At 40.4% G+C, this 26,748-nt stretch overlaps 1 protein-coding gene across 7 annotated transcripts in view; it reads right to left on the reverse strand.

Annotated features, from left to right (window-relative positions):
* Positions 1-26,748, reverse strand: part of kcnip4a (potassium voltage-gated channel interacting protein 4a) — a 172,484-nt gene that overhangs the window by 28,065 nt on the left and 117,671 nt on the right. The window contains exon 1 of one of the 7 annotated variants that reach the window (XM_049567795.1): positions 9,759-10,387. The exons of the other annotated variants lie outside the window; for them this stretch is intronic. Within the exon in view, the coding sequence (XP_049423752.1) occupies positions 9,759-9,870 (112 nt within the window). The 5' untranslated portion in view covers positions 9,871-10,387. Of the gene's footprint in view, positions 1-9,758; positions 10,388-26,748 lie in introns of those variants that run through there. 7 annotated transcript variants of the gene reach the window in all.

The following is a 26,748-nucleotide window of genomic DNA, read 5'->3' on the forward strand; positions in this document are numbered from 1 at the left end:
TAGTTGTAATCAGTTTAAACAAGCCAGTTTGAGTGTATAAAATGTCAGTGTCTGGATGTTAACTAAAATGCTGTCATTTGCTGTTCTGAACTAAGCGTGACTGACTGCATGGACTGGAGCACTGGGGACTGAATGTCAAGGTTCTTTATGAGGGAGCACACGCTCTCACACTGGCCATAATGACACACCATCAAGGGCCAAGGCATTTATTGGAATCTGGGGGAAAGAGCAGTCTATACTTTTAATTGCAATCATTTGTCACTTGGAAGTGTGTCTGTCTTAAAGAAAACCTTGCTCCGGCATTGAAAGGAAGGGTCCACTGCCCTTTCTACTCCAATCACATTGAAGATTATAAGGGGGGACAAGGGATTCGAGATACTTGCAGAGGAGAGATTATCTATGACTCACTTCCAAGTGAGTCATCCGTATTCCAGTCGCTGACAGTACACTAACACGGATGCTACCACTCACTGAGAGAAAGTACATCAATGGATTGATGGATTTTATTCTGACAAGACATTCAGCGTTTGTATCGCGCATAAACAGACGGCGATCCCAAAATAACACTTTTGAACTAAAATCTAATTTTCTCTATATACTGTGGCTCAGCCAATACACAGACAAAATACACACACTAAGGCAATATGGCATCTGTTGAGATTTGAGAGTGGATAAACTCCCCATGAAAATCAACAAAAGTGGAACTCAATTGACTTGGAGGGTTGATTACTTTTTTTACTTAATTTATTACTTCTATAACAATAAAGCTTTTACTCACTGCAACAATACCAAGGTGCTAGCCAGTTTTGTGACAGGATGGTTTATGGTCTGCAACATCAGCTAATTTCACTAAAACAGGTCAAGTGATCTGTATTTATGATATTGTTTTTCTGGATTGTTGCGTATCTTTTGTGCATCAGTGTCTCCTTTACTTTACAATCTAGATCTTGTCTTGGGTATTTAGAAGTATTGAGACAAGTTATTTGACTATTTTGTTTTTTGGGGACTGGTTGGCTTTACAGCTGATGATGTTTAATCAGATTAAAACCAGCTCTGAGCAGTTAATTGTTTGCCTGTGAACGAGACAAATCTGCGAGCTTGTGTTTTATTTGCTCTGGCAGATGCATCTGGTCTTCCTCTGCTTTGGACAGATTTCTAGCGGCCTGAAACGTGCCGAGCCAATGACAACCATTTGTCTGAATATGAGGCGTGTTTGAGACGAAGGACATTAGCATCACATTAGCATTGAACTGGATGCTAAAAGAAGAACCATCAACTGCCCTTAAAGTTTTTCCTTGGGAAGAAAGATGTTAAATATGAAAGGCGATGAGTCGAATCATGCGTTGGTGACCCCTCAATCGACTTCAAAACTTCATTTTTTTGTTGTTGTTGTTTCGTTATCAGTCAGTGTGAACTGCATTACTATGTTTCCCATACACTGATTTATTTGTGACATCCCGCCACAATATCAACATTGACCGCTACAATTTTTTTTTTTTTTTTTTTTTTTTTTTTACTATTTAAAACAAGGAAAATCTAATTTCACTGTGGAGCTGTGCACAGCACATTGATTCCCTCTGGCCCTCCTTGTCCCGCTCTCTCTCTCCGTTTATCAGATCACAAATGAGACAAGCTAAATGAAATAGGATAGCTAGCTCTTGCACCCTGGTCCCTCTGCTGCTTGGAGACTACTTTGGGAGTAGAGCAGACAACAGCTCCGGAGATGAGGGTGACGGAGAGAGACAAAGCATTGAGAATGCAGGACCTAAGAGGCTCATGGATTCTTTGGAACCAGGGTACACTGACATTAAAAGAGGATACAGTGCACACCAAAAAAGGAACTTATTGTCAAATGCTTGTATTGCTTTGTACCAACCTGCCCTAATGTGCTGTGGCTGGCTGGTGCTACTGGTGTGACTGCCATGTCACATGTTGATAACCCCTTGTTAACGCCTCTTGGAAATCAAAAATGAACTCAGAGGTTTCAGACTACTTTGTGATCTGGTCTGGCGATATCAGGCTAGTTAATGCTTTCAATTTACTGTAGAAATCACTTATAATGAGGTTCACTGTAGGTCAAAGTCAGCACTTTCCATCCCAGTGTCCCAGCTCTCTTAACAATAGTGCACCCATCTGGGTTTATATGAAGACTGGGGTATTTCCACCACTTCACTTTGATCAGAAATATTATTTGCAATCAGTATCACAAGTAAAGTGGTCTGTATGTATCATGTTTTTTTCTGGGCTGCTGTGGCCTTTTCAATGTAGATCTATTCTGAGTATTTCTAGAAGTCATGTTATTGTTTTGTGTGTTAGGACTGGCTGGCTTTACAGCTGATGATGTATGATATGTAGTTCACTTTAAATTAGCACACCCAAGTTTGCAGGAAGACTACGCAATTTCCACCACTTCGCTTTCATCAGAAATGTTATTCTCATTCAGCAGCAGGAATGAACTCTTGCAGTCTGGGTAGAGTCAGAAACAGAGCAGATCAATCTGAACTGGGAGGACAGAGCACAGGCTTCACAAAAGAAACATTCAAACATTTTTTTTTCCCATTTATGGAAATTAGAAGGGACTATAAAGCCTGGTATATTCAATGCTGCTGAAAAAAAAAATGCAATTAGCTATACTGTTGGCAAGGATTGACTGCATTATTCATGAGAATCTATGTCCTTGGCTTAATTATGGGAAATATTGTTGGTGGATTCATGTGGCAACATAATTATTCATTCTGTTAGCTAATTAAAGTCATGATCATGCTGAATGAGCATATTGCTTGGTAACCTTGATTGAAAAACAAATACTACATGGGCAGATTCAAAGCTAAAGAGAAAGTTCAAGGTTTATTAAAGTTTTTTTTTGTCTTTTTATAACAACACTTAAGCTTTAACTATGTAACATTCCCTTTAATACAGCCCTCAGAATCTGCACAGTCAAACAGCACCATGGCTCACGTCACAACGTCACACTGTATGCATATTCATGTTATCGTTTAATAATATCTGAGGATAAGCTGGTGCTTTACAGGCACTTCACATCATACGGCATCCCTGCACTGCACACAGGTCATTTAATTAAATACATCTTTGAGAATATCATCTGCCTCCAGCTCCCCTGCATGGGGAACCTTTAAGCACTGCAATCATCCATATCATATCATGGCGAAGAAGCATCTGTCATCCGCCTCCTATCAGGATTTATTATCTGTGATGTTTTCATCGGAACTGATTGCTTGAGTGATACTCGTCCTTGCTTTCCTGATTCAAATTGACAGGCAGAGTCCGCTCACTTTCAATAAGCTCCTCCGCCGTGCCCTCTTCCCCTCTAAAGACACCAGAGGGACCTGTAACTTAGGACGCTCAGGCAAAGGTTAAGTCAATCATGTCACCGCTCTCAATAGGCATCATGGAAAATAGCCAAAGGGTAATTGGTCAGTTGATTGTTGTCCTCTAAATGGACTGGTACATGGAGAAACAATTAAATTTAGCAGGGGGGTGCTGCTTGCAAAATATCTCACATTACACTATACCTGTAACCGCCTCATTGTTATATTATATATTTTAATCTTTTAAACCCACTTGCTTTCTTGTGTAATAATAAGATTTATTTCCCCAGTGGACACTGCCAATTAATTTAGCTGGGCAGATCTTAAATGCCTGGATCTGAAAGAATGAAAAAGATGCTAAACACTTCTGCTGACTCAACTTTGATGATGGATGTGTGACTCGACAAAGAAAACAATCCAATAAAGATGCACTTTATACCACGCCCATAAACCAGTGTGTGTGTACTGGAAATGTACACACTTCTGCACTTAACAAAATGAAGCACACACTTTAATATTTCACAGGGTTTCAAATTGCTCACTGGTGGCTTATAAACACCATAAATACCTGAACAGGAAATGAAGACATAAAGATAACTGACAAACAGCATGAGCTCTGGACTCTAAAACATAACTGTGATTCTCTTTTCAGCTTTATATTCACATGATGTGATTATCAATGACAGGCACGTCAGAACTGCTAGATCACAGCTGAATACCACCAAACAACAGCAGAAAGGTCATTCATAATTTTGAATCATGAAAATTCAACAGGCTTGGTTGATGTTCAAAAGTCTGAGTCTACAAACTCAAGTTTTGCCACTTGTTTCACACAGACCAGCATTTTTTTTTACACCTTCCTACAGTGACCATTCAAGTGACAGAAGGCAGTGAACCTGGATCACTTCCTGCATCTGATACTGGACAACAAGATGATGCTTGATCAAGGTTTGAATCTTAACGACTAGCTGAAAAATCTACAAAATAAAGGCCCTGACACGCCAAGCAGTTGGCCATTGGTCAATGTTGGGCCGTCGGTGAGCGTCTGTTGCCCTTGTCACTCTGGTGTGTCCCTCGCCATTGGACCTCATTGGCTTTTTTTCAGCTGACAGTTCGGCTTAGCACACAAGAGGAGAAACAGAAATGAGGGAAGTAAACAAACAGCTAAAGTCAAGAGGGAGTGAGACCAAAACAAACTTGTTGCATAAGGTAAGATATTTTTCTTTAGCCACTGAGTTTTTTTTAGCAGAACTGTTTCGTGATGGTTTGCATTATTGTTCACTGGCGCATGGTAAATGTGCTTTAATCGTTCAACAGTGGATTGTGTTGTTAATGTGCCAACTGGCTAACTAGCATCAAGATGGTCTTCAGGTTTCCATTTTTGATTGACAAATGCAGACTGCCACCATCTGCTGCTATGGAATTATTTCCTCTCACACATGTGCAGAACGTATGTGCTGGTTAGCTGCTGGCTCTAGTCTTTGCGGTGTGTTCACGTGCAATTTTTTGTCGAGACACAGGTCACGTGAGGAGACAAAACAGTCAGCTTTCATTGCCACAAGTTATCTGAAGTTGCTTTGGTGTATCTGGGCCCTACGATGCCTCATGACAACTTAGCTGCATCTGCTTTAGCCTTGACTAAACAAGGCTAAGGGGCCATCCACACCATTAACTATAACTGTGTTAGCAGATTTAGAAAACAGGTATTGATGACCTGAACATAAAACTGTCTCTTTATCTCTGTTAATCATAATAACAAAACATCCACCACTAATTCTGATCCATTTTTTCTTTTTCTTTTAAATGCTGTGTCCTGTTCTGTGTCCCATCTCTAAATTCTGAGGTTTTTGTGGGTCCATGAACACGGCACGGGTGGAACTCCTCATGGGTTCTTTCCCCCCCAGCAGCAGTCTGTGACTTACTGGGTGGATAACAGATCTGTCAGTCTGTTCAGAGCTGATCAGATAGATGTATGAGAGGAGCAGCTACTGTGAGTGAATGCAAACTTTTAGACCACACAAAAATAACTAAATGGTATATATGATATCTATATCTATCTCTCTATCTATCTATATATATATATTCCTATAGTGCTCCTAATTAACACTCCACCTGGGTGGGGTTGCCGCAAATAAACGAATGTGTGGGAAACCCTGAGAGAAGTACACATATAGTAGTAAAAATGTATAATTTCATGTTGTATGTCAGTACACTAACAATAGCTACAGCGACCACTGACATCTAGCAAAAATCTTAACCACCTAATCAGCTTGCAGTCTCAACCAGAAGTCCAGCAACATCTGTTGGTCATACTGAAATTAATTAGGAGAAACACAGAAGAAAAAAATGCTACAGTAAATGTGACAATTTATAGTGACATAGAGGATGTACTCTCCAGCTCTTTTATATATAAGGTTTGGTTTAACTGTTGTTAAATCTGGGTATACTTAAAATGCATTTTGTGATTTAACTCAGACACTCACACAGCTACCCGTTGACCCTCCCACAGCCATGACCTGCTCATAATTGTAAGTGAAAACACACAATTGGCAGCAAAACAGTCCCAGGTCAGTGCTGACACTAACTCTCTCCACTGCCAAGCCATAAATCCCCATCAAGGACACAGAGAACACGAGAAGTTTGTTAGATGGATATCAGCGCTAAGACACTCCCTGCGCTCTCGCCCGATAATAGCAGACGGCGGGTCCAAATTGACACAGCGTTCCATCCCTGTTCGACTAATGGTGTACTTGTGAATGCGCGTGTGATTGAGGGGGCATGGGGTTGGGGTTGCTGAGAATTATTTATCATTGTGTGACACACTGATTAGTCTGCACCCTATGAGGCTTTGCTCAGCACTTTGCGCTAATGGCTCTGCATTGCACGACTGTGCGTAGAAATGTACATATGTGTGGAAAAAACAAGTGTGTGTATGAGAGAAACAAAGAGTGAAAGTTGCTCCTTGTTATGTCGCAATGCCTCTAAACAAATCAGACTAGGAAATGTGATATTTTACTACAGAGGGTCCACATTTCTACAGAAGCTATAGAATTTCTAACATCAGGGCTCATTATATAGATTTAGTAGCCAAGTTGAGCCGACACTTAACCAGCTGCAGGGAAATTCTAATACTAGCCTTGGGATAGGAAAACATGCACACATCAGTCCAACTAAATTCATAATTCAACATTGAACAGCTTCCCATGCTGCTCTCCAGGCCTTGCTCATATTCACAGTACAATGCTCTGGTGATTGTACACTGGCTGATGCAATGATCATGTTATATTTTCCAACATGGAAGCATGCCAGTGGCAGGCACAGGGTGTGAACAAACTTTTTTTCCAGGTCTGAAGTCCTTATAATGTGCAGTAGAAGTGATCAGAGTGTTGTACAGTCCCTGCAGGTCAGATGTGAGCCCCTCTGCTTGCAATGATGTCTCCTACGACTTGATCGTAACAAAGCTTGCAGTGTCTCTTTGCTGCCAGCTGACGCTACGGGAAAGAATGGGACAGGGTAAAACGCATCCAGACCACGCTCTCAGCTCACTCTCTGCAACTGGGGACGTTGCCGCTTCAGATCTGCAGCCCAGCTGAGAAACTCCAACTGCATTTACCACACAGAGGCTCTAAAGCGGGACCTTTATCCTCAGATGCCTCAGTGGAGCTGCTCAGGTGGCCAGCAGCAGAGGGACATGATCGTACTGGGCAGCTCCCAGCTGCGGACATGTCTGACTGTATGAATGTTAAGCAGAGCGTGCACGCTCAGTTAAACATTTCCCCAAAGGTTTTTACCAAAAATAAAAAGGTGAAAAACAAACATGTTTAGTTATTGCAGAAGGTGACAGCTGCATGAGGGGATTTGTGTTACAAAAATGTCAACAAAGGTAATTCTTGTGACTGCTGGGTTTTTATTATAAAGGGAAGCAGTGCAGTAGCTCAGTGTTAAGGACTGTCACTGCACAGCAAAGCCTTGATTCTGATCTCAGCAGTGGTTCCTTCTAGAGTTAAAAGGTCCAGTGTGTGGGATTAAGGGGCATCTATTGGCAGAAATTGAATGTAACATTCATAACCATGTTTTCATTAGTGTACAATCCCCTGAAAATAAGAATTGCTGTGTTTTTGTTACCTTTGAATGAGCTGTTTATATCTACATACGGAGCGGATCCTCTTCCACACAGTCCGCCATGTTGTTCTACAGTAGCCCAGAACAGACAAACCAAATAGTGATTTTCTGCCATCTGCGTTTTCATGCTGGCAACCACGGTTCCTCCTACACGCTTGACACACGGGAGAAGTTTTTGTTGTGCAACCTCACCGCAAGATGCCACTAATCTTACACACAGGTTGATTTATGGATGGTAGATGGACAGAGAATTTATTGTTTAGTCTCATATAGCAAAAATGACAAGTGCTTGCTCATTTGAACAACGATCTGCAGTTTCTCTTTTGTTTTATTTTTTAACCATAAAATGAATTGGTTTTGGTTTTTCAATTGTTGGTTGAGCAAAACAAGCAACCTGAAGATGTCATCTTGAGCCCTGGGAAATTGTGATGGACAGTTCAGATGTCTATTTTCTGACATTTTATAGACTCAAGGATGAATTTATGAATAAAGAAAATCCACATATAACTCGATCTTGAAAACTATAGTCAAATACAGCTCTGGGTAACATGAATGACTAGTCAATTACTGAACAAGTTTTTTGTTTTTAATTCTATAGCAAGAATGCCCAAGATTTGCGGGTTTCAGCTTCTTCAGTGTAAAGATTTCATGCCTTCCTTTGTCATATAAGATAGTCAAATAAATATCATTGAGTTTTGCACTGTTGGTTGAATAAAACAAGTTATGCATGGCAGCTGAGGCTCTTGGGAATAAAAATAGGCTTTTGAATTGAATCATTGAGGAAGTAATCAACAGATTAATTGAAAAAGAAATTGAGGATGTTACAGCCTTAGTGTCCATAATTTATATGCCGATGCATCTGGTTTAGTTTCCTCCCACCCCAAAAAAACATGCAACTCACATGATTTCAAGCTGCACAAAGCTGTGAATGCCAGTGTTAAAATGTTGGAAACGTTCCATGATCCCTAATTTTCAAGACTATTTCCCTAAAAACATTTCAGACCCAACACCCCTCCCCCACCCCATCTGATATTCCATGCTCCCATCCCTCTCCTGAACATGACTTCAGCACAACGTCAATACCTGTATTGACTGCTTGTCATGTATACCACGGGCTCAGATAGCAGATATTCTCTAAGTAATTACACTCTGAGACACCTGTGTGGAATACAGATCACACCATCAGGCACACAGCGCTCCACACGCTGGTTTCATCTCACCATGGAAGATAATCAATATCATGTCGGCTACATCTGCTAATACAGAGCGAGTGGGGGGGGGGAAGCAAGTTTCAACTCGCTGCTGTTTAGTGAAGCATGTAAACGGTTACGCTGAGCATGAGCCACACAGTTCCCCCACATGAAAACACAGCTCCCATGTGCCTTTAAAAAACATAACACAACCACAGCCAATACACAGACGCTGACACCTCGGGGCTCCATCTAAACATCTCTTGGGTCAGGTCAGCTTTTTCCAGCTACTCACTAATACACATAAGCACTTTTCTTACCATCCCCCTGAATATGCATTCAGCTTTGGAGACTTTTGATTGATTATTCTAATTAGAAAATAAGGCGTGTTTACTAAACAGTAGTCTGATGGATGGGCTGGTTTTGAGTTCCAACTGCTTACTATGCTGCTCTACTTTATTTTAATGAGATGACTGCAGCCGGTTCAAACTAAACAGTTTATTTAGGCCGGAGACATTCTGTGCTTCGTGAGCCTTACTGCGCCGTACAGTATGACAGGTTTGCCTTGAGTGCACAATGTGATGCTTACACATGAGAAAGTTGTTATTCGAGGGAATTTGGGGCGAGTTAACAAGACTGTAAGCACATTTTTAAACTATATACACAAAAACAGGGAAACTACACCCACAAATCACGAAAAAATCAACTCATTTCTCAGTTTTCAACTCAGGAAATGCAATTGGAACTTGCCTCTCAAGATTTTCTTTCTGAACTGACATCTTTCCTGCTCGAGATCTTCCTCCCTCCTGTCACACCACAAGCTCACACATATTTCTGTCACATTTCCATAACACATTTTCATAACTTCAGTGCGTAAGATGAGGCAGTCCATTTGTTTTTTGTCCTGCTTTGGTATGGTGACCTCCATCAACTTGTCAAGTTTTGAATGGCTGTCTTGGAAACTTTAAGTGTATTTCACAGGAGTTCTAGCAACTAAAGTGGGTAAATGACAGATTGAAAATGCATTGGCAATTCTTTTATTTCAGCTGTGATAACTCTATTTCTGTGTCATCTGTCTTCTCATTTCTGTCCTACTCAATCTCCACTAGTGTCTTACCCTCAGAGAAGCTGATGAGCCCCAAGAGGTGCAGCAGCTTGATCGAAGCGAACACCAGCACCACGATGCCCACCGTCTGCAGCCCCTCTGTCTCCCAGATAGCGCTCAGCATTGCTCCACCCTCGGCCCACTCCACGCCACCATTCCCTGACCCGAACCCGGAGCCCGAGTCGGCCTCCTCGCCCTCGGGAACGCCGCCAGGACCAGGACCAGGACCAGCGCTGCCACCCGGCCCTGCGCTCCAGTTCCCCTGCACCAACTCCAGCGCTACACCGGCCCACACGCACGGGCCGGGCGCCTCCTGGCACCCGCCTACTGCCCGCTTGCTCCCTAAATCCAGTCTGGGTTAGGCTAAAATGGGATGAGGTTAAGAGCAAGAAGTGTCTGCCTCAGGTTTGTGAGGAGCCAGAAGTCATTAAAAATGTTTCTGATCTCGTGGGGTCACTGAGAATTTAGAAAAGCGGACTCTAAAAGGAAGTCCACACAAGCTGATCTCAATCCCTCCTTCTTCTTTTTCTTTCCTCTCCTCCCAAATACGGAGACACGTGAAAGCAGTGGAAAGGCAGGCAGAGCAAACTCTGCTCTTCTCTGACAGTTTGTGGCTCTCTCTCGCTCTTTCAGGCGCACTGACTGCCTCACTGCAAAGTAAAGGGAGGGAAGATGAGAGGGAGTGGATATGAGTGAGCGAGGAAGGAGGGAGGGGAGATAAGACCGAGGCACAGGGGAGATGTGGTGCTACAATGGGAGATGCACAACCTCTCATGAGCTATGTGTGTTTACATTAACTTTCAACATACTAAAAACAAATCCTAAAATGCTTAAGGTTGCCTAAAATTCAGTGTTTGACATTACTGTATCCATACCATTATAATCACCATTTCCAGTCTATGTGAAGGATTAAAGTTGAAGATGATGAGGGAAAAATAATTCCACTCAGAAAAGCAGGATGGACAGCCAAAACAATCGCTTTTTTATATGGCGTTCTTTATAATCTACTTTAATCAAACAGACAAAATAAATCTCTTTTTCTTCAAACTACTGTTGAAAATAGGCTTTTGGAAATCTCTCTCATATGGTAATATAATAAAACGTTTTTCTAAAAAGCTTAAAGGTGCGAAAAAAAAACCCCCCCAATGCACACATAAAAATGTAGCCCTCTAAAGCTGAGTGTAGGCGGGTTTGATGGGGAAGGGGAATAGGCAACTGGGGGGAGCAATACGTCTCAGTGGTCTTTACATGCACTGATGTGAGGGGGGAAAATGGCATTGATCCAGCACTTCATTAAATGTAACCGCTTGTTTTCAAAAGGAGTTTGATTCCAGCGGGATGCAGTGAAGTGATGAAGGGAACAACCAAAGTGTGAGTGAGTGTGAGCGCGAGAGAGAGTGAGGGTGATTCATGCAGTCGGTGTTTGTAGCAAATGAGTGAAGACACCACCATCTACTGCCCCTGTGTAGTCATAGTCATTATCATCCAGCACTACATGAATTGTTTCTACACAGATTTACAGAAAACACTTTCTGAAATAACTGGATTTCACTTAAAAACATTATCATTTAATCCATCCATGACTGTGCTCAATATCACATGATTAACCCCGCTAAGTACACGCTCAAAGCATCCAAAAACACTAGTAAAAGCTCATGAATTTTTTTCATTCATTTGCAATTCTAACACATTTTTAGAACTCGAGTGGAATATTTTAACAACAGAAACATCCTCTGCTGCGTTTGTTCGTGCTTTAATTCCAGCTATAATAAAGTCAGCTGTATATCAATGATGCAAATGCGCAAAGCCACCTTAATTACAATCATCATGAGTGCATCATTTTAGCGCCGCGACAGAAACAGTGACTCACCATGATACATAGTCAATAAGTAGCAGCTTACTCCAGTGATGGAAAAACTCACTTGCATTCATTTACATTTGGTCCATCAGCTGTTGCTCTTTTCTGAACAACACAGAATGGAAAATGAGGGACATAATCCTGCTTAAAAAAAAAAGATCTGTGTGTGAATAATTTAGCATGATGCTGTTTGAAAAAGAAAATAATATTCAGCAGACACATCCTACTTAATCTGGATGGCCCCTGGCCATGTGAGGAGACTTTGTTATGCGTGTCTCATCCATACAAAGTGAAAAACACACACTGAATGAGACTGCATGGATTCGTGGGAAATACGATGGGGGGCTGGGGGGGGGGGCTATGGGTCATTTTGTACCAAAGACGGTTTGAGTGTGTGTGGTTTTTCTTGAAATTGAATTAGTGAAAAACAAGCTTCTTCAGACAACAGTGTAGTGATGTATGCTTCCTGTTTGGGGAAATTAACTTGTTCCAGTAAAGGGTGATTACAGAGCCAATTTCTTTTCCCTAAGTTGCCACTATTAATGCACTTTCCATTGTAACCCATCCAAATTCTCTTTGTCTACGGGATATCAAGGGATATCATTTCCAGGTTATATCACTACAACAACTGCCAAACTGTCCAAACTGCAGGTGAAAAGAAAGAAAAGAAGATTTTGATTAAACATCACCTCTACAGAGCATCTTAACGCCTTTAATCTCACTGTCCAAGCTGTTCTCATGCAGTGTTTGTAAGAATACCTACAAAAAATAATGCACCAGAATTCATAAATAACCAATAATCTTGAGCCAGTGATTCGTATCTAACCCACATAATCAGGAGGGCTGCAATCATGTACACAATGCACTGAGGGAAAAGAAGTAAGTAGTATAAAGAGTGAAACTACGTGCAAGGAGGCAGGTTGGGGTGGTGGATGGATCAAACAAACAAAGGCCTGAAACCAAGTGAACTTGAGTAAGTTATTTTAAGGTTTGTTGTCACCATGATTCGATTCCCAAACCTAATCTACATAATTTCATGTCAAGTCGGAAGTTTATGTTAAGTACGCAAAGTGACGACCCCCCAATGTGACAATGCCATCTGCATTGCGCTAATTTGTGAGATATTATGCAAACTGCTATATCTGCATTTATATCATATGATATCATATGAACTGTTGTATGAGGATATGCTGCACTTTTTTGGTTTTCCAGCTCAAAACTTTATTTTTTTGATTTATTCTCATAGTTCTCATCTACGTTTGCAAGTGAAGCAGGCAGCTGTTTTGAAAAGAAAAAAAAAAACCTTCCAAAAACTCACTAAACACTACCTATCCAGCACCAAATAGCAAGCAAGGTTAGCACCTAGCTTGGGAACACACTGGAGCATTTAGCAGCTAAAGAGTTAGCTTTTTTTCTCCAGAGCTGATAAAGACCAAAATAGTATTTCATCAAGGGGCAAGCAAACTCCAAATTAAAGCTAATGTTGCTCTATATTGCCAGATGTTTAAATGAGTAACTGTTTTGCTGACATGTTCATCATATCAACTTTAAAGATGATAATATGTAAGTGTTGCACACAGCTTGTTTCTGCTGCCCCAAGTGGCCAAAAAAAGAAAAGAAAAAATCAGTTTCTGCAGGCTAAACTCTTTGTGATAGCAGCTCGAGAACAAATAATTTTGAATTTGGTGAGGATGTCTTTAAATCTACACTCTGTTACATCTCAAAAGCATCACTAGTGCCAAAATGCAAAACAGAATAAAATGAATTTAAACTGCTATTGTAGCACAAAAACAAGTCAATCAAAGTCTTTTACAAAACCCCAGGAGGAACAGCTTACCCAGCTGCCATGTACAGTGTTGTATATTGAGTGTAAGTTGACCTAAATGTCGGATGCTTCAGTGACTTCTGGGCTGCAACATCCAGCTCACAGCAGTGCTGCCAACATATGGCCACTGGCACTACATCAATGAAGCCACGGTCACATCACACAGCCATTCAATCCACAGTTTCCTGAATGCAGCCAAGTTTCCCAAAGCCAGAGGGATGCATCGCCACTGGCCTTGCTCTGCCACGGCTTGCAATCCAAACAGTCCCTGGTCGACCAATGGTTAATAAAACATGTAGGAGTGATTGACCAATCATAACCTTTCTCCTGCACAGAGATACTATATCTGCCCAATAAATTATTGAAGCAATGGGGGTGGAGGTGAGAGATTTATATGAGGAAAAAAAAGAGTGGGGATGGGGTTTTTATGCCACGGAGCATCCATCCAACTATTAGAGGAGCCATGATTCTATCAACGCTGCTGACAGGTAAATATTACACCCCACATCTTGTTCCATTAATGTCACACAAATTCTGGACAATCACCACTCTAACACTGTTACAGCATGGCAGGTCTGACAGATAGAGAACCTTAACATCCAGCATTTACAGAGCTAACAAGGCTATTTTGTTTTTGGAAGACTGAAATTTTAAAATGATTTTGTATTGAAATTGGAAAAAGAAAACAGAAGCTGAACAGTGTTGACTAAGATGAGCAACAAAGATTCGACGAAAAAAAGGCCTTTGAATGAGGACGTGTGGACTATTTAGATCATTGAGGACTCAGTGTTCGCTACTGCAGTTACCCCATGGTTAACATTTAACTTTAAAAGAACTATAAACCACTTAAACACAGAACTACTCGCATGTGATTTACTCAGATGTCTTTAAATGGATTTCAGCTTTAACAGAGCAAGTTTCACTAATAAACTTGGTTTTAAGGGTCTTAAAAACTACATCCAAAATGTGTGTTTTCTACTTAAGGACAAAATGCTCAAACAAAAACAAAATTACATAACCATTGCTTCCTATGAGGCAAACTTCAACTGAGCTTTTGGCCTGTGTTTTTAGCATCCTCCTGCAATACTTGCGTCAACTGTCTCAATTTCAGGCATCAAAATCAAACGTATGAGATGATGTCAATGGTTCCAGCTGTCACTGACTACATCAGGAAACATTAAGTCCAAAATGATAATCAGCATAGCAGTCATATCCTTGTTGCCATATGTGCATGAGTCAGTCCTTCACCTACTGTCAGGAGAAAAGCCAGATTCAAACTCTACGAATGATATGTCGATTCAAACGGACAGTTTTCACCAATGGTTTTTGTTCTTTTGAGCTGTGACTTTAGTACGTGTGTCTACTGTGATCTTCTGGAACATGTGGCCTAATGTACACCAGACAAATAACTTGAATATTCCTGGCACTGAAGCTGAGATTTGAAAAGTGATGGTACGGACTATCACAGCAGCTGTCATGAGAAATTGAAAAATCGATGCAATTTTGACTGGAATTTAATTTTATTACTCTACTGGATTTCTCAATATCTCTTTATATAAAACTCATGAGACTCGTGCCTTTTAAAATTACAAACCGATTCTTTTTGGAACTTTTGACAGCCACACAAAAAACATCCAAGACAGCTTGCGCCATCCAAATCACCACATGCCATCATGTGTTTAGTGAAGGGTTTCACACAGACCTCGTCTATCCTCTGATGGACAGCATCTCCCAGTGATCCATGTCTGAAGTGTCAAGCTGCACTGAGGTCTGGCATGTCACCATGTCTGTAGTCCTTATCGCTGTAACGAACAGGATAAGCCTGAGAGACAAACCTGCAGCCTTTTTGTTCATCTGCCTCTGTAGACTCATAGACATTGATCTTTGGAAAGATTACATATTTTCCCATTGCTGCCACCTGTCTTGTCACTTTCTATCCTCAGTATTCCCGAGGGGAGGATCTTATCTCTTCTTGTCTGGGCAGAGTGGACACAGAGGACACGACCTTACGATGTCAATGAATCAGTCTCACCAACAGTGGTTATGTTACATATGTTATATAGGGAAAGGAAATAAACAGATAATCCACTTATTACATGCAAACAAGCCTAATATGTTGGATATCTACACTGCAGGTGATAGTGAAGAAACTTTAAGAATTTTCTCCCATAATGCTGCGACTATTAGGTAAATTGTGTTAAAATAAAAATGAACACCAGAGGTGATTTAAATGAGTCTTTTTCTGAGAATGCAACAACCTCCTCTGGATTTTTATTAGTTTTTTTTTTTTTTTTTTTTTTTGACACAGCGAAAAATGGCACTACCAAACAACCCCCAAGACCTAAATTTTCATTAAGCATTAGACAAGTGCTATCTTTCTTTCAGGCATGCAGTAAGTCTCCGTGAAAGTACAGGACCAGGAGAGGGGTCCTGGCTTTCGACGCAACCGCCATCAATCAAAGCAATGCCAATCGGTGGACGGGCAAAGAGGCGAAGATGAGATTGTCCCGCTGTTTACAGATCAGCTTAGGGTACAAGGGGGTGATATAATTAGGCGACACCTGCAGCGATTTGCTCAGGCATGCAAAGTGGCATCAGTGTTTGGGTTGTGTTTTCCAAGGCACATTAAAATGAGGCTGTCATATTTACTGAAGCGGCACCTGTGAAGGGGAAGGCAATTATAAGCTGTGAACCGGGGCAACCCTCAGCGAAGCGGCATGTGCAATCAACCGTGGAGTGCCATGGGGTGACTCTGATATTGAGGACTTACTTTGGGGACTCTGGATAACGCAGCCTCACTCTGCCAGGTGCATGAGCATGCATGCAGTTATGGGAATTTGCAATTTTCGACCCTTAAACCTCAATATACGCAGAACCCACACGATCAAACGAAAGAGAAGATATCAACAAGTATGACTCAACTATTTCAGCTTCAACTGTCATTCAGTCCATTGTATGTTAACTAAGATTACAATAAATATGTATAAGCAGATCATGTGGTGATGTCTCATCATTCAGGGTTGGATGGGTATTAAAAACACGATCTTCCCCCCTCTGTTCTGATCATTTTTCCACTTGCATCAGTTTTATCAAGTCGAGTTCACGTATTTGCAAGTTAAAGAATTATTTCACCAGTGGAAAGATGGTATTTTTGTTAAACTGGGCTGTCTGTACAGTAGAAGGATTCAAATACTTTCAAAATGGGTGCTACATGACCATAGCAAACAGAGAAAAAGGGTTGTGGTACTCGCTTTTGCTCAAGAGGTAGAACAGCTTCAACCACCAGAAAACACAGTGCCACACTGAACCAATACATGCATCCACTGATCGGTGACGTAATGCGAACCCGTCCACTAACATAGTGGTGGCTGGCTGGAAACAAACAATTAGCCCTTTAACAAACAATTAACAAACAATCTAATGTCGCAGTTAAACAGGAAGGTAAAACACGTTTCTGAAAATATTTGAAGTGAGAAATCAGCAACTCAGAAACAGAATCTGTCGTTTATATTTGATCGGCACTGCCTAGTTTTACTGTCTGATCGGAGTTTGTTCTGAGTTTAAAACAGAGGGGGCCGGTCTGTCTCTTGATCCACTTCTATAGTTTTTGTGTCCGTGGTGGCAGTATGGGTGGTGGGCAATACGAAAATGCCTATGAACAGCCTGGAGTTTGAGCAAAAGCCCACAAGTCAGCGAAAATCCCGCAAATAACACAAAACGCGTTGTCAGGCGGAGTTTCACTGGGAGGCAAGCACCACAGATTTTTCACACATACTACATATTATTATGACACACAGCTGGTTGATCAGCAAAGTAACTCTTTGTGTGTCAAAAGCAGTGGGACAATTCAGGATGTACACTCATTCTTTACCCCCCTAACTAAGCTATCTCACGGAATTCATAAAAGTGATGTTCGCGCTTAAACAATTAATCAATTGATTGTTTGGTTATCTGTTATTTTTAATCGTTTAAGTCCATTTTCAACAAATATCTGGTTCCAGTTTTAAAATTGTGCAGATTTAATACTTCTCTTTGTAAAGTATGAAAAGTAAAAATCTTTTGGTTTAGGAATGTTAGCCTAACAAAACAATTAAATGACGTGACCATGGGAAATTGTTAAAAAACTTTAATTTTCTCTTTTTTTAATACTATTTTCTGACATTTTAGAGAGCAAACAGTTGGAAAAGTAATTGCTAGATTCACTCACACTCACTTAAACAACTGCATGATTGAAAGTAATACATTCTGCACTGCCAAGTTAAACAAAATTCACCAAACATATGCAAAATAAGCAGAGAGGAGACAGAACTGTACCTGTGCCAAATTTGACTGGAAAAAGACTGTAGACCCTAATTTTGTGTAACACAGGGTTAATTAACTACACAGTGCGCTGTGATCATACCAGGACGTAGTGTAGAAAGCAAACACATTCTTATCACAATGAAACTTATACAACAGCATGAATTAATATTCAAGAGGCTTTTATGACACTCAGATGTTTGCTTTAAATGCTTTGTCTTGCGCTGTATATTGTGTAAATTACAGTGAAAGCCCAGTATGGCTTCTTTTAGGAAATGTTAGCCTCCCTTACTGAATGCCAGTCATTTTCACAAGACACGTCAGCCTTCTCTGGCAAGCAACACCACTAGATCTTTATCCACATCCCAATTCATTCCAGATGATTAGTTCTAGTGTAAAGGAGAAAAGTCAATGGCATTGTCTGCAAATGGACAGTACCACAAAGCTTAGGGCAGTGTGCTGAAGCTGATAACATTGACCTGCTTTTCTCCATGTCTAGCCATATTAGCTCTGACACGGCTATCTGACAGCTCACTGTGGACAACACGTAGCAAAGAGCAGGACACAGATTGCCTTTGCATGGCCAGCCTGTCATCGGATTTACGGTGCGCCATCCGTCAGCAGCAAAGTGCCAGTCAAAGTAAACTTCAAGTGCAAAGGTCAAATGGAGAATTACGCATTAGCAGGAGCAGTAAAAAATCAGAAGAGAAGGGAGACATAAAATGGCAGACAGAGTACAGGATGGCTGGAGCCACTGTCCAAGGGATGAGTTATAATGAGCGTAGTTCATCAGCAAGAAACGAACACTGAGAGGAAATCAATACAGGTCGTTATATTTAAAAGCAATGATGAATTTGAGCGTATAACTGTTGAAGCTGTATGTCAGAGCCGTGAGCAGTGTGTTTATTAATGAAAGCAATAATATAAAATGTGCATGTAGGGTTTAAGATATGCACTGGCAATATAAAAATGCAATAGTAGATAGTGATTTATCAATTGTTTGAGGAACAAGTTTGTATATCAAAACAACCGTTTACACAATCTCACAGGACTCATGCAGTATAATCCAAGTCTTATTTATCTAGTCATATGCTCAGTATTTCCCAAACACATGTGATTTTAATAAAAAACTTTTGGGGGCTGGCTTTAAAGAGAGCATAGGTAAGTTTTACTTTCAGTTCAGTTTTAAATAGTAAGGTTTTAGTGAAAATGCATGTGTTTGGGAAGTTCTAAGCATACGACTGGATAAATGAGACTTGGATTATACTGCACGAGTTGTGTGAGAAGTTGTAAACAGATGTTTTGTTGTTGCTGTTATTAAAAGTGGCCCCCAACCAATCATAAATCAATAGCCCTTTTTAAATAGGAATTGTGCAAATTTGCAGGAAAGCCCAATCTTCTTTCAGCATTAGCAGTATAAAAACAAAATCGGGGAGTGCAGCGAAATGCCGTCTACCTACTTTTGTTTATACAGAATGCGCCTTTTTTGGGGCAATGGGGGGCGTGAGCAAGTAACAAAACGTGAAGCTCAGCGTGTGACGTAAACAGTGACGTGCTCCGAGGGAAGCCGCGGCTGGTCAGTCCTTCGGCGATTCTCTCATAAGTTGGCCCATGCTTCATCGTCCCATCATTTGACAGTCAATGGCCTCTTGATTTGCGAGGACAAGGAGGGCGCGCAATTCTTTGTCTCCCCAGTTTACCCACATCTTTACTGTGTCTGTCAGGTTTGCGTTTCCCTCTTGCTACTAGCTGCTCATTCCTGCTATCAGCTGTTTCCTGTTTATCCACTGCCAGTTGGTCGCACATGCTGCGTCATCAACAGCCCCTCCCGTGGCAGAAGGGCGCCTCGTTCTTTTTAAATCAAAAAGGTTCCACCAATATGTCTACCCTACAAGGCGGAAAAATGGGCACCTCGGATCAACTTGCCAATCTGGCTCTGTGTGTCTAAACACTCGCAGCTAGCCGGCAAAATGGCCCAACATTCACCGAAAATCTGGCAGTGTTAAAGGGGCTAAGGTTTGCTATTTTGCATTACTACTTGATATCTAAATGGTAATTTTGTGGGTGAAGTATTCCTTTAAAGGTCCCGTATTGTAAAAAGTCAGATTACCATGTCTTTCTGTTTATAGAGCAAGTATAAATGCTATATAAATACTGTGAAAGTTTCAAAACTCTCAGTCCACAGAGAAATGCACACAGTTCATATTCAGAAACTGTGCTTTTAAATGAGCTGTTAAGGATTCTGCAAATTTGTGATGTCACAACTATACTATATAGATTGCTTTAAAGTTAAATCATTAACCTTCTAAATGGGTCTCTTTGTATTTCCTGTTGGAATGTTAAGCAGTGTATGTGAATGGCATCAGCTGACAGGAAGTAAAGGACTGCTCCATAGCACTGGTGATGGTCAAAAGCTCAACAGGATACATTAAATGGGTTAATGGCAAAAGACACAGGTAAGTCTTCATTATTCTTAGACCCTATTCTGTGAGTACATTAGCATGTGTTTACTCCCATCTACGAGTCAAGAAGTGCAGTATGTCCACTAAAGCTACGTACTAAAAACAGGCAACCGATCCGACTCTTGCCTTGTCACAATCTTGATCTCAAATGTATTTAAATGATAATAAACCTCTTGAAAATCGACCCTCACATCTAAAATGTACACTACTACATGCTGTGGGACAAACATAATCTTATTATTATGTATGATGCATTAGTATTGTATCTTGACTCACAAGTGTGAATGAATTAAAACAATTTAGGATCACCCTTAAAGCCAGGATAAACGGTAAACTCATAAAGCTTAATATTACAAGCAAGGGGCATTCCTAAGGCAAGCTTTGGTCTAGGTGTTAATAATCTCCCACTACTAAATACTCCAACATTCCATTTCCAGTTAATTGTGTGGAGACATCCCTTGCCATAACAGTATCAAATGAGAGAAAATAAATTACGGGAATCATTTTGTTCATTGATCTATGAAGCGGATCAAATATCACTTAGCAGCAGAGCCGGCGGCAGAATAAAGTTCAAGTTTTAATGATCCTAAAGAGAAACACATGAATTAAAAAAAATAAACAGTATATTACTATGAGTGACTAAGCCTGGTTCAGAGGTGAGCAACTTCCTGAAATCCAAAGCACACATAAATGAAAAGTATTGACGTTTAATATGCAGTCATTGTCCAAGACATGCAACATTTCAAATAATCTAATGGCAATGATACAGTAGGGGGTGATTACACAATTAACCCTTTCTAATCATTGTTCATCCTGAAAATAATAGCAGTACTCTCTTCTTTATTGAGAGTGGGGCCAGTTACACCAAACTATGCAACAACAAATAGCAGCACCACATTTGTGTGTGGCACACAATCAAGCTAGGAGTGCTATATTTGGAGGTGGCAAAATAATGTGTGAAAATTTTGCAAAAATGCAGAAACTGAGAGAACACTCAAAGCATAAGTCTTCATTTCCCATGAGCTCATGCTTCGTACCAACAAAGGGCAAAACAAGTTCTAAGATTAGGTTCTTAGAATAACTCCTGAGTATGTCTTTTTATGTGGCTTAAGTGTATTTTGCTATGGTCCCCATCCGCAGAAGTACATTGCTTGATGTTCGCCTTTGTGCTGGTAGATTAGGGTTAATCAAAGATGCTGGCCAAGCGACACAGTACATAAGATGAGCACAGCAGAAACGTCCGAATAGGTTGGACTATCAGGTTTAACCACGGAGTAGATAATTTGCATATCCCTGCAATTCTAATCAATCGGCAGTTGTCTACCTGGAAGTGAATAGGACTGGGATTTGGTCTATAGATTCTTTCACTGGAATTGCATTGATAGGCAGAAGATTGGGTTCATGTTAACATCTTCACAGCGGATGTCATTCACATACACTGCAAAACATTCTAACAGGATAGGGACTCATTGGGAATGTTTGTGTGTCAAGTTTGAAACAGTCCATTATCAATATATATCAGTATAAGTAATGAAGTGGATTCTTCATACTATGCTTCCCATAACTGCATGCATTTACAATACAATACGTTATATTTTACTGACATTTTTCTAACTTTAACAGTAGGGGAAGTTTTTGATTGATTTCAGAGGACAGACGAGTTGGTACTATAGCATTAAAATCTTGGTTTGGGCATTAAACTTTTCTCGACCAACAAGCTCTTATTATTTAGACCAATAAAAGGGTCCTAAAGCAAAGAATTGTAACTAGCAAATACTTACTACCATTAAAAGAGTTCACGCTGAAAGAGATGGGATGTTTAGGGAGCATTTCCAAGCCAGCAGAAACAAGGAGAGATCAGTTCCCCCAGACAAGAGGCTCAATACTTACTCTACTCCATATGTAAACAGGTTAAGGTCACCAAAACAGAGGATTTAAAGCTGTTCGCTTTTGGTTTCAAGTGCTCACTTCAAAGATGCACATGATTTAAAGCCTGTTAGCTTTTTTCATTAGCTATTGTATTCAGTGGCCTTCGGAAATCAGCTTCACCAAATGCAAAGCAAAGTAGCTCGCACTCATAACAGCACTGATTGTACAGATGCACAATCAACAACGCTTTACAACAAACAGCTCAACAACTCAAGTGTTTTTCAATCAAGGCAGAAAACAATCTGGTCTGCCTGCAGAGAGAGCCTCAAACTGATTACGGCACTGTACACGTGGATTCTGAAAATCAGTCACTAGTTGCTCCCTTATCGTATCCTGTGATTAATGACAGAGTACAGCTAATGCCTGTGGAAACACTACGAACGCTGTTTAATTCAGTGGAAAGCTATGAGGCACAACATTATGCCTGTAATACCTGTCTGAGACTCCGGGCTATTATCAAAAATCATAATAAATTGGGAGAATTTTTAATACTCTTACTGAACTAATTTGTTTAGAATGTCAAAAGAAGGCAATAAAGAGCACATTAGTGATGCTGGCATGAATAGTATTTTTAGTACAAATATTAAAAAAGAGACAGATGGGTTTGATTTCTAACTCAAGAGATGAATGAACTATTTAATAAAAGAGCAGTGCCAAGATTGCTCTATTCAACCACTGACTTTCCTGATTCCTTCCCATTTCTATATTTTAGACACTAATGGCTGCTAAAGTGTATTTAACTGTCACAGCATCACTGCAGTGTTGGAACTTTTATCAAATTAGTTTAAACTGTGTTTGTGCTGTGGCAGGGTATTTCACCCTTTCCCTCCGAAGTAAGAAAAGGTCTTTGAAATCATGTCAAAGTGGCGAGCTAGATCACAAGGGTGCATCAGTCTCAGCTTACAAATATTTATAATAAGCAAGCAATTAGGAGGGGACATGCTGCTTTTAACTGTTCTGAGCAGAGATGGAACATTTGCCCTCTCCTGCTTTTAGATGCCCGGCTCATTTCCTCTTGCAGCCATGCTTTTTCCAAGTTAATGTCACTACATTTTATGCATTATAATGTTGTCTAATTTCTATCTGGTTGTAAAGTGCTTTGTTGCATTGTTTTTAAAAGTGCAAGATAAATTGAGTTGATATTCTTCTGAACAAACAAATGTCTGTGTGGGGTCAAAATTATTTGTAGGATTATGGACATTTAAACAGATTTATCTGCACAGGACTTTTCTTAAATTTAGTTATTCATGCTGTTCATAATTGTAAAAAGAAAAAAAAAGTATGTGCGGAAACCCAGCTTTGCTTACATCAGCTCTCCACTCCAATACCAGACGAGAATCTGGTGTAACAGGACTAACACTGACGGTGCACTTTGGCTCCCTCTGCTGGCACATTTGCAGACACTCACACGTCCTTCAATCACAAACCAAAACATATTCATACCTTTCTTTTCTTCATTGCCAACTTAAAAATCAGCCCTTTAACTCAAAGAACAGCACATTTGATATACTTATGAGCTTATATCGATGAGCTTTTAATGCACTCTGACACTGTTCATGCCAATGTTCGCGCAAATAATAGAAGACATACACATTTTTGGTGTTTTGACAGAGGAAAATCTCCCAGCCTTGTTTTTTACCATTGTGGCAGATTCTCTGTCTCACAAAGCTATTGTCATATGTTATCATTATCCATAAAAGTAACAGGATGTATTAAATAAACACATCTAAAAACCATGCCATGGCAGCCAGCTTGCCAAAGATTAAGCCCCTTATGTGATTTCTTTCAGCTACAGTACTGTATGCGTCTCTTATTCCAAGAATTCATGTGTTATAAAGCACCATATGTATCAAGACATCTTCTAAGCAAATACTATTATGATACAAACTCATCTTTACTCCACTGTTCATCAACAGTGAAAAATATTAGGTTCTTCTCTGAATCTAAACCATGTGCTTTCTGTGATAAAGGGGAACATGGATATTGAGAGTATTGTTAAAGCCGTGCACGGCTTCTGAATCATCTCACATGTGTCCCTGAGCAGTGTGGATCCACTGATGTACTATTCAGTTACAGTTCTCTAGTTAATAACAGAAAACCATTTGCCATGTTGAATCGCAGCTTTGTATCACACCAACGTGCCGGATACTGCCTGAGAAAAACACATCCTCGGGCGCACAGAACGTATAGCCTGATCCCTACACACAGCAAGGATTTAGAGTAAAACCTGCAACAATGGGTGGATAATGTGTCACAGCTGTGCCTTAAGATGTACTGTAGCTCCACAAACACAACACACAGCATGGGGTCCAGATGGTTGGGCTCAGCGGAGTGACAGGTGAAGCTGGTGGCACGGATAGCGCACTGGGTTTAGCAGTTGGACGCAAGCACTGCTCTGTTCTACCAAATATTTGCTCAAAGTGAACTGAAAGTGCAATTACAGGTCAAAAGGTGATGATGCAACAATTGGCAATCAGAGAGCATAGAAAAAAAATTAAAACAATTCCCCTTCTGCTATAATTTGCAGTCAAAGAGTTGAAATTGTAAGTGACAATCTGCACATTGCTGTTTTGTCCATTTGTAATTAGAACCAATTTTTACACCCCCTCCTGGCTGATAGAAGACACACCTTCAGCAGGAGAATAATTTGCAAAAAGCCCCCCCTGCCATATCAAAGCCTGCTCTCATCAGCTGTCACGTCCACACATGCTGGTGGCACACTACTGTCACTCACTGTCACGCCACTGACGAGAGGCACAGAGACTGAAAGGAGCCATTTGCGTCCGGCTGTGTAGCGGGTCTATTTTTAACCAAAAGCCATCAAGTGGGAGAGTACCACAGAGTAATGAGCAGCACTACGAATTTTGTATTCTTTGCTTGTTGGATTCGTTTTTCGGAAGGACCCATTTTCATCACTATAGAGTTAAGAGCATCTCAAGGTCAGCTGGACCTCTGAAAATGCACTCATCTTCCGTATCAAAACCACTGATCAGACTACATTTGAGTATCCTTGCTGCCACATTAACACTGTCACTGCTCTTTCTACGTGCTTCAAAAGAGCGCAGTGTTCACAATACATACGGTAGCCATACATACAAACTACAGTATTAAACAATACGGTGGCATGTAGGTGCCATACCGTGCTACTTTCTCTATCTTTTGAGAAATACCACCATCAAAGTGATAGCTCTAATAGCTCTAGTTAAAATTGATCAATATATCAAATAAGCACAAGACACATTCATTTATAAAATAGTCTGCATGCTTAATCAAAATAGTAATTATAATGGACTGATTAAAAAAATTAGAAGGCACAACTCACAAATCCAGACATCAATCAGAATGTTTTGAAACTAGTTTGAGGGCAATTAAGGTTTTAATTAAGTTTTTTTTCAGTCATTTGAGTCCATTTTAGGCAGTGCAAATGATTAGTCACCTATCTATTGAACAAAAATATCTATTTGTCTTTTAATCAGCATTCTTATTCAAAAATGTGTGGAGATTTATGTATGTCAGACCACCACAAACAAACTGCACATCTCAGTTTGTCCTCACACAAACAATATAGGAACCACGATGGAGGGAAATGGCTTTATTGGGATTTTCACAATCCCACCTGTGAATGTGATTGTTGTTTGCATGTTTCAAGTGGGCGTTCATACAAAAACTTGGAATCTGACACCATGAAAACAGCATTACATCACTTCAGTAAAACCAGTAAGGAGGCACAGCACTGAGTACATTTTAGAAACACAAGTAACATAAGCAAATATTAAATCATCTAAATAACTTTGTTTTTACTCTTGCCGGTTGGACGACATTTAATTGCATCTCACTTGTGAAAGCCCCAGCATAAGGCAAACAGCTTGGCAGCCTGTGCACTAAGTAGAGCATATAAATAACAGGTGGTCTCCAGTGCCAGACAGACCCGACCACTGAATATTAGATTCACACTTTCAAGGGAAAGAATCGACATCTTAGCGTATGGCACATTGACAAATCTCCAGTGGGCACTGTTTCAACCATTGTTCTGCGCTAAGCTACATGGAAAACATGGGGGGAAAAGTGAAAACACAAACAAAGTTTAATCACACAGTAGAACTCGTCTTTCACATTATCTGCTATCAATTTGCAGCATTTATGTCAACACTACTGAAGAGTGACAACTTTAGGCCAACTTTTCATCATTAAAACAAGACTGATTTCTTCACTCTTACTTTCTAACTCATTATTAGTCCGGTTTCTCAAAGATAATTCCTACAGGGGCAACACATTACCTAATCTCATTTTGATTTCCCCCTTTTCATTCTGAGGTAACAAGAGAAAAGCAAATGCCACCATGGCACTGTCCAGCTCTCCCTGGTTATGATCCAGGTTGTCAAGGTTCCAGCTGCTGCACAATTACGTTCAGCCCTCGACCGTCTCTCTCTCATTTGGATAAACACGTTAGCCAACCCACAGACGACGCAAGCTTTCACATCCAATCTAATTTAATTCAAATTTAATAAACTAACCATCAAAGTGGAAGCAAAGTGTCAAGATGCTATGAAGACGACTCGATGTAAAATGACAGCTGGAGGTGAGGTTGACATACAGTGAAAAGTCAAAATCAGAGGATTGAAAGCATAA

The sequence above is a fragment of the Epinephelus fuscoguttatus genome, linkage group LG23, assembly GCF_011397635.1.
Source record: "Epinephelus fuscoguttatus linkage group LG23, E.fuscoguttatus.final_Chr_v1".
In the NCBI taxonomy this organism is placed as follows: domain Eukaryota; kingdom Metazoa; phylum Chordata; class Actinopteri; order Perciformes; family Serranidae; genus Epinephelus; species Epinephelus fuscoguttatus.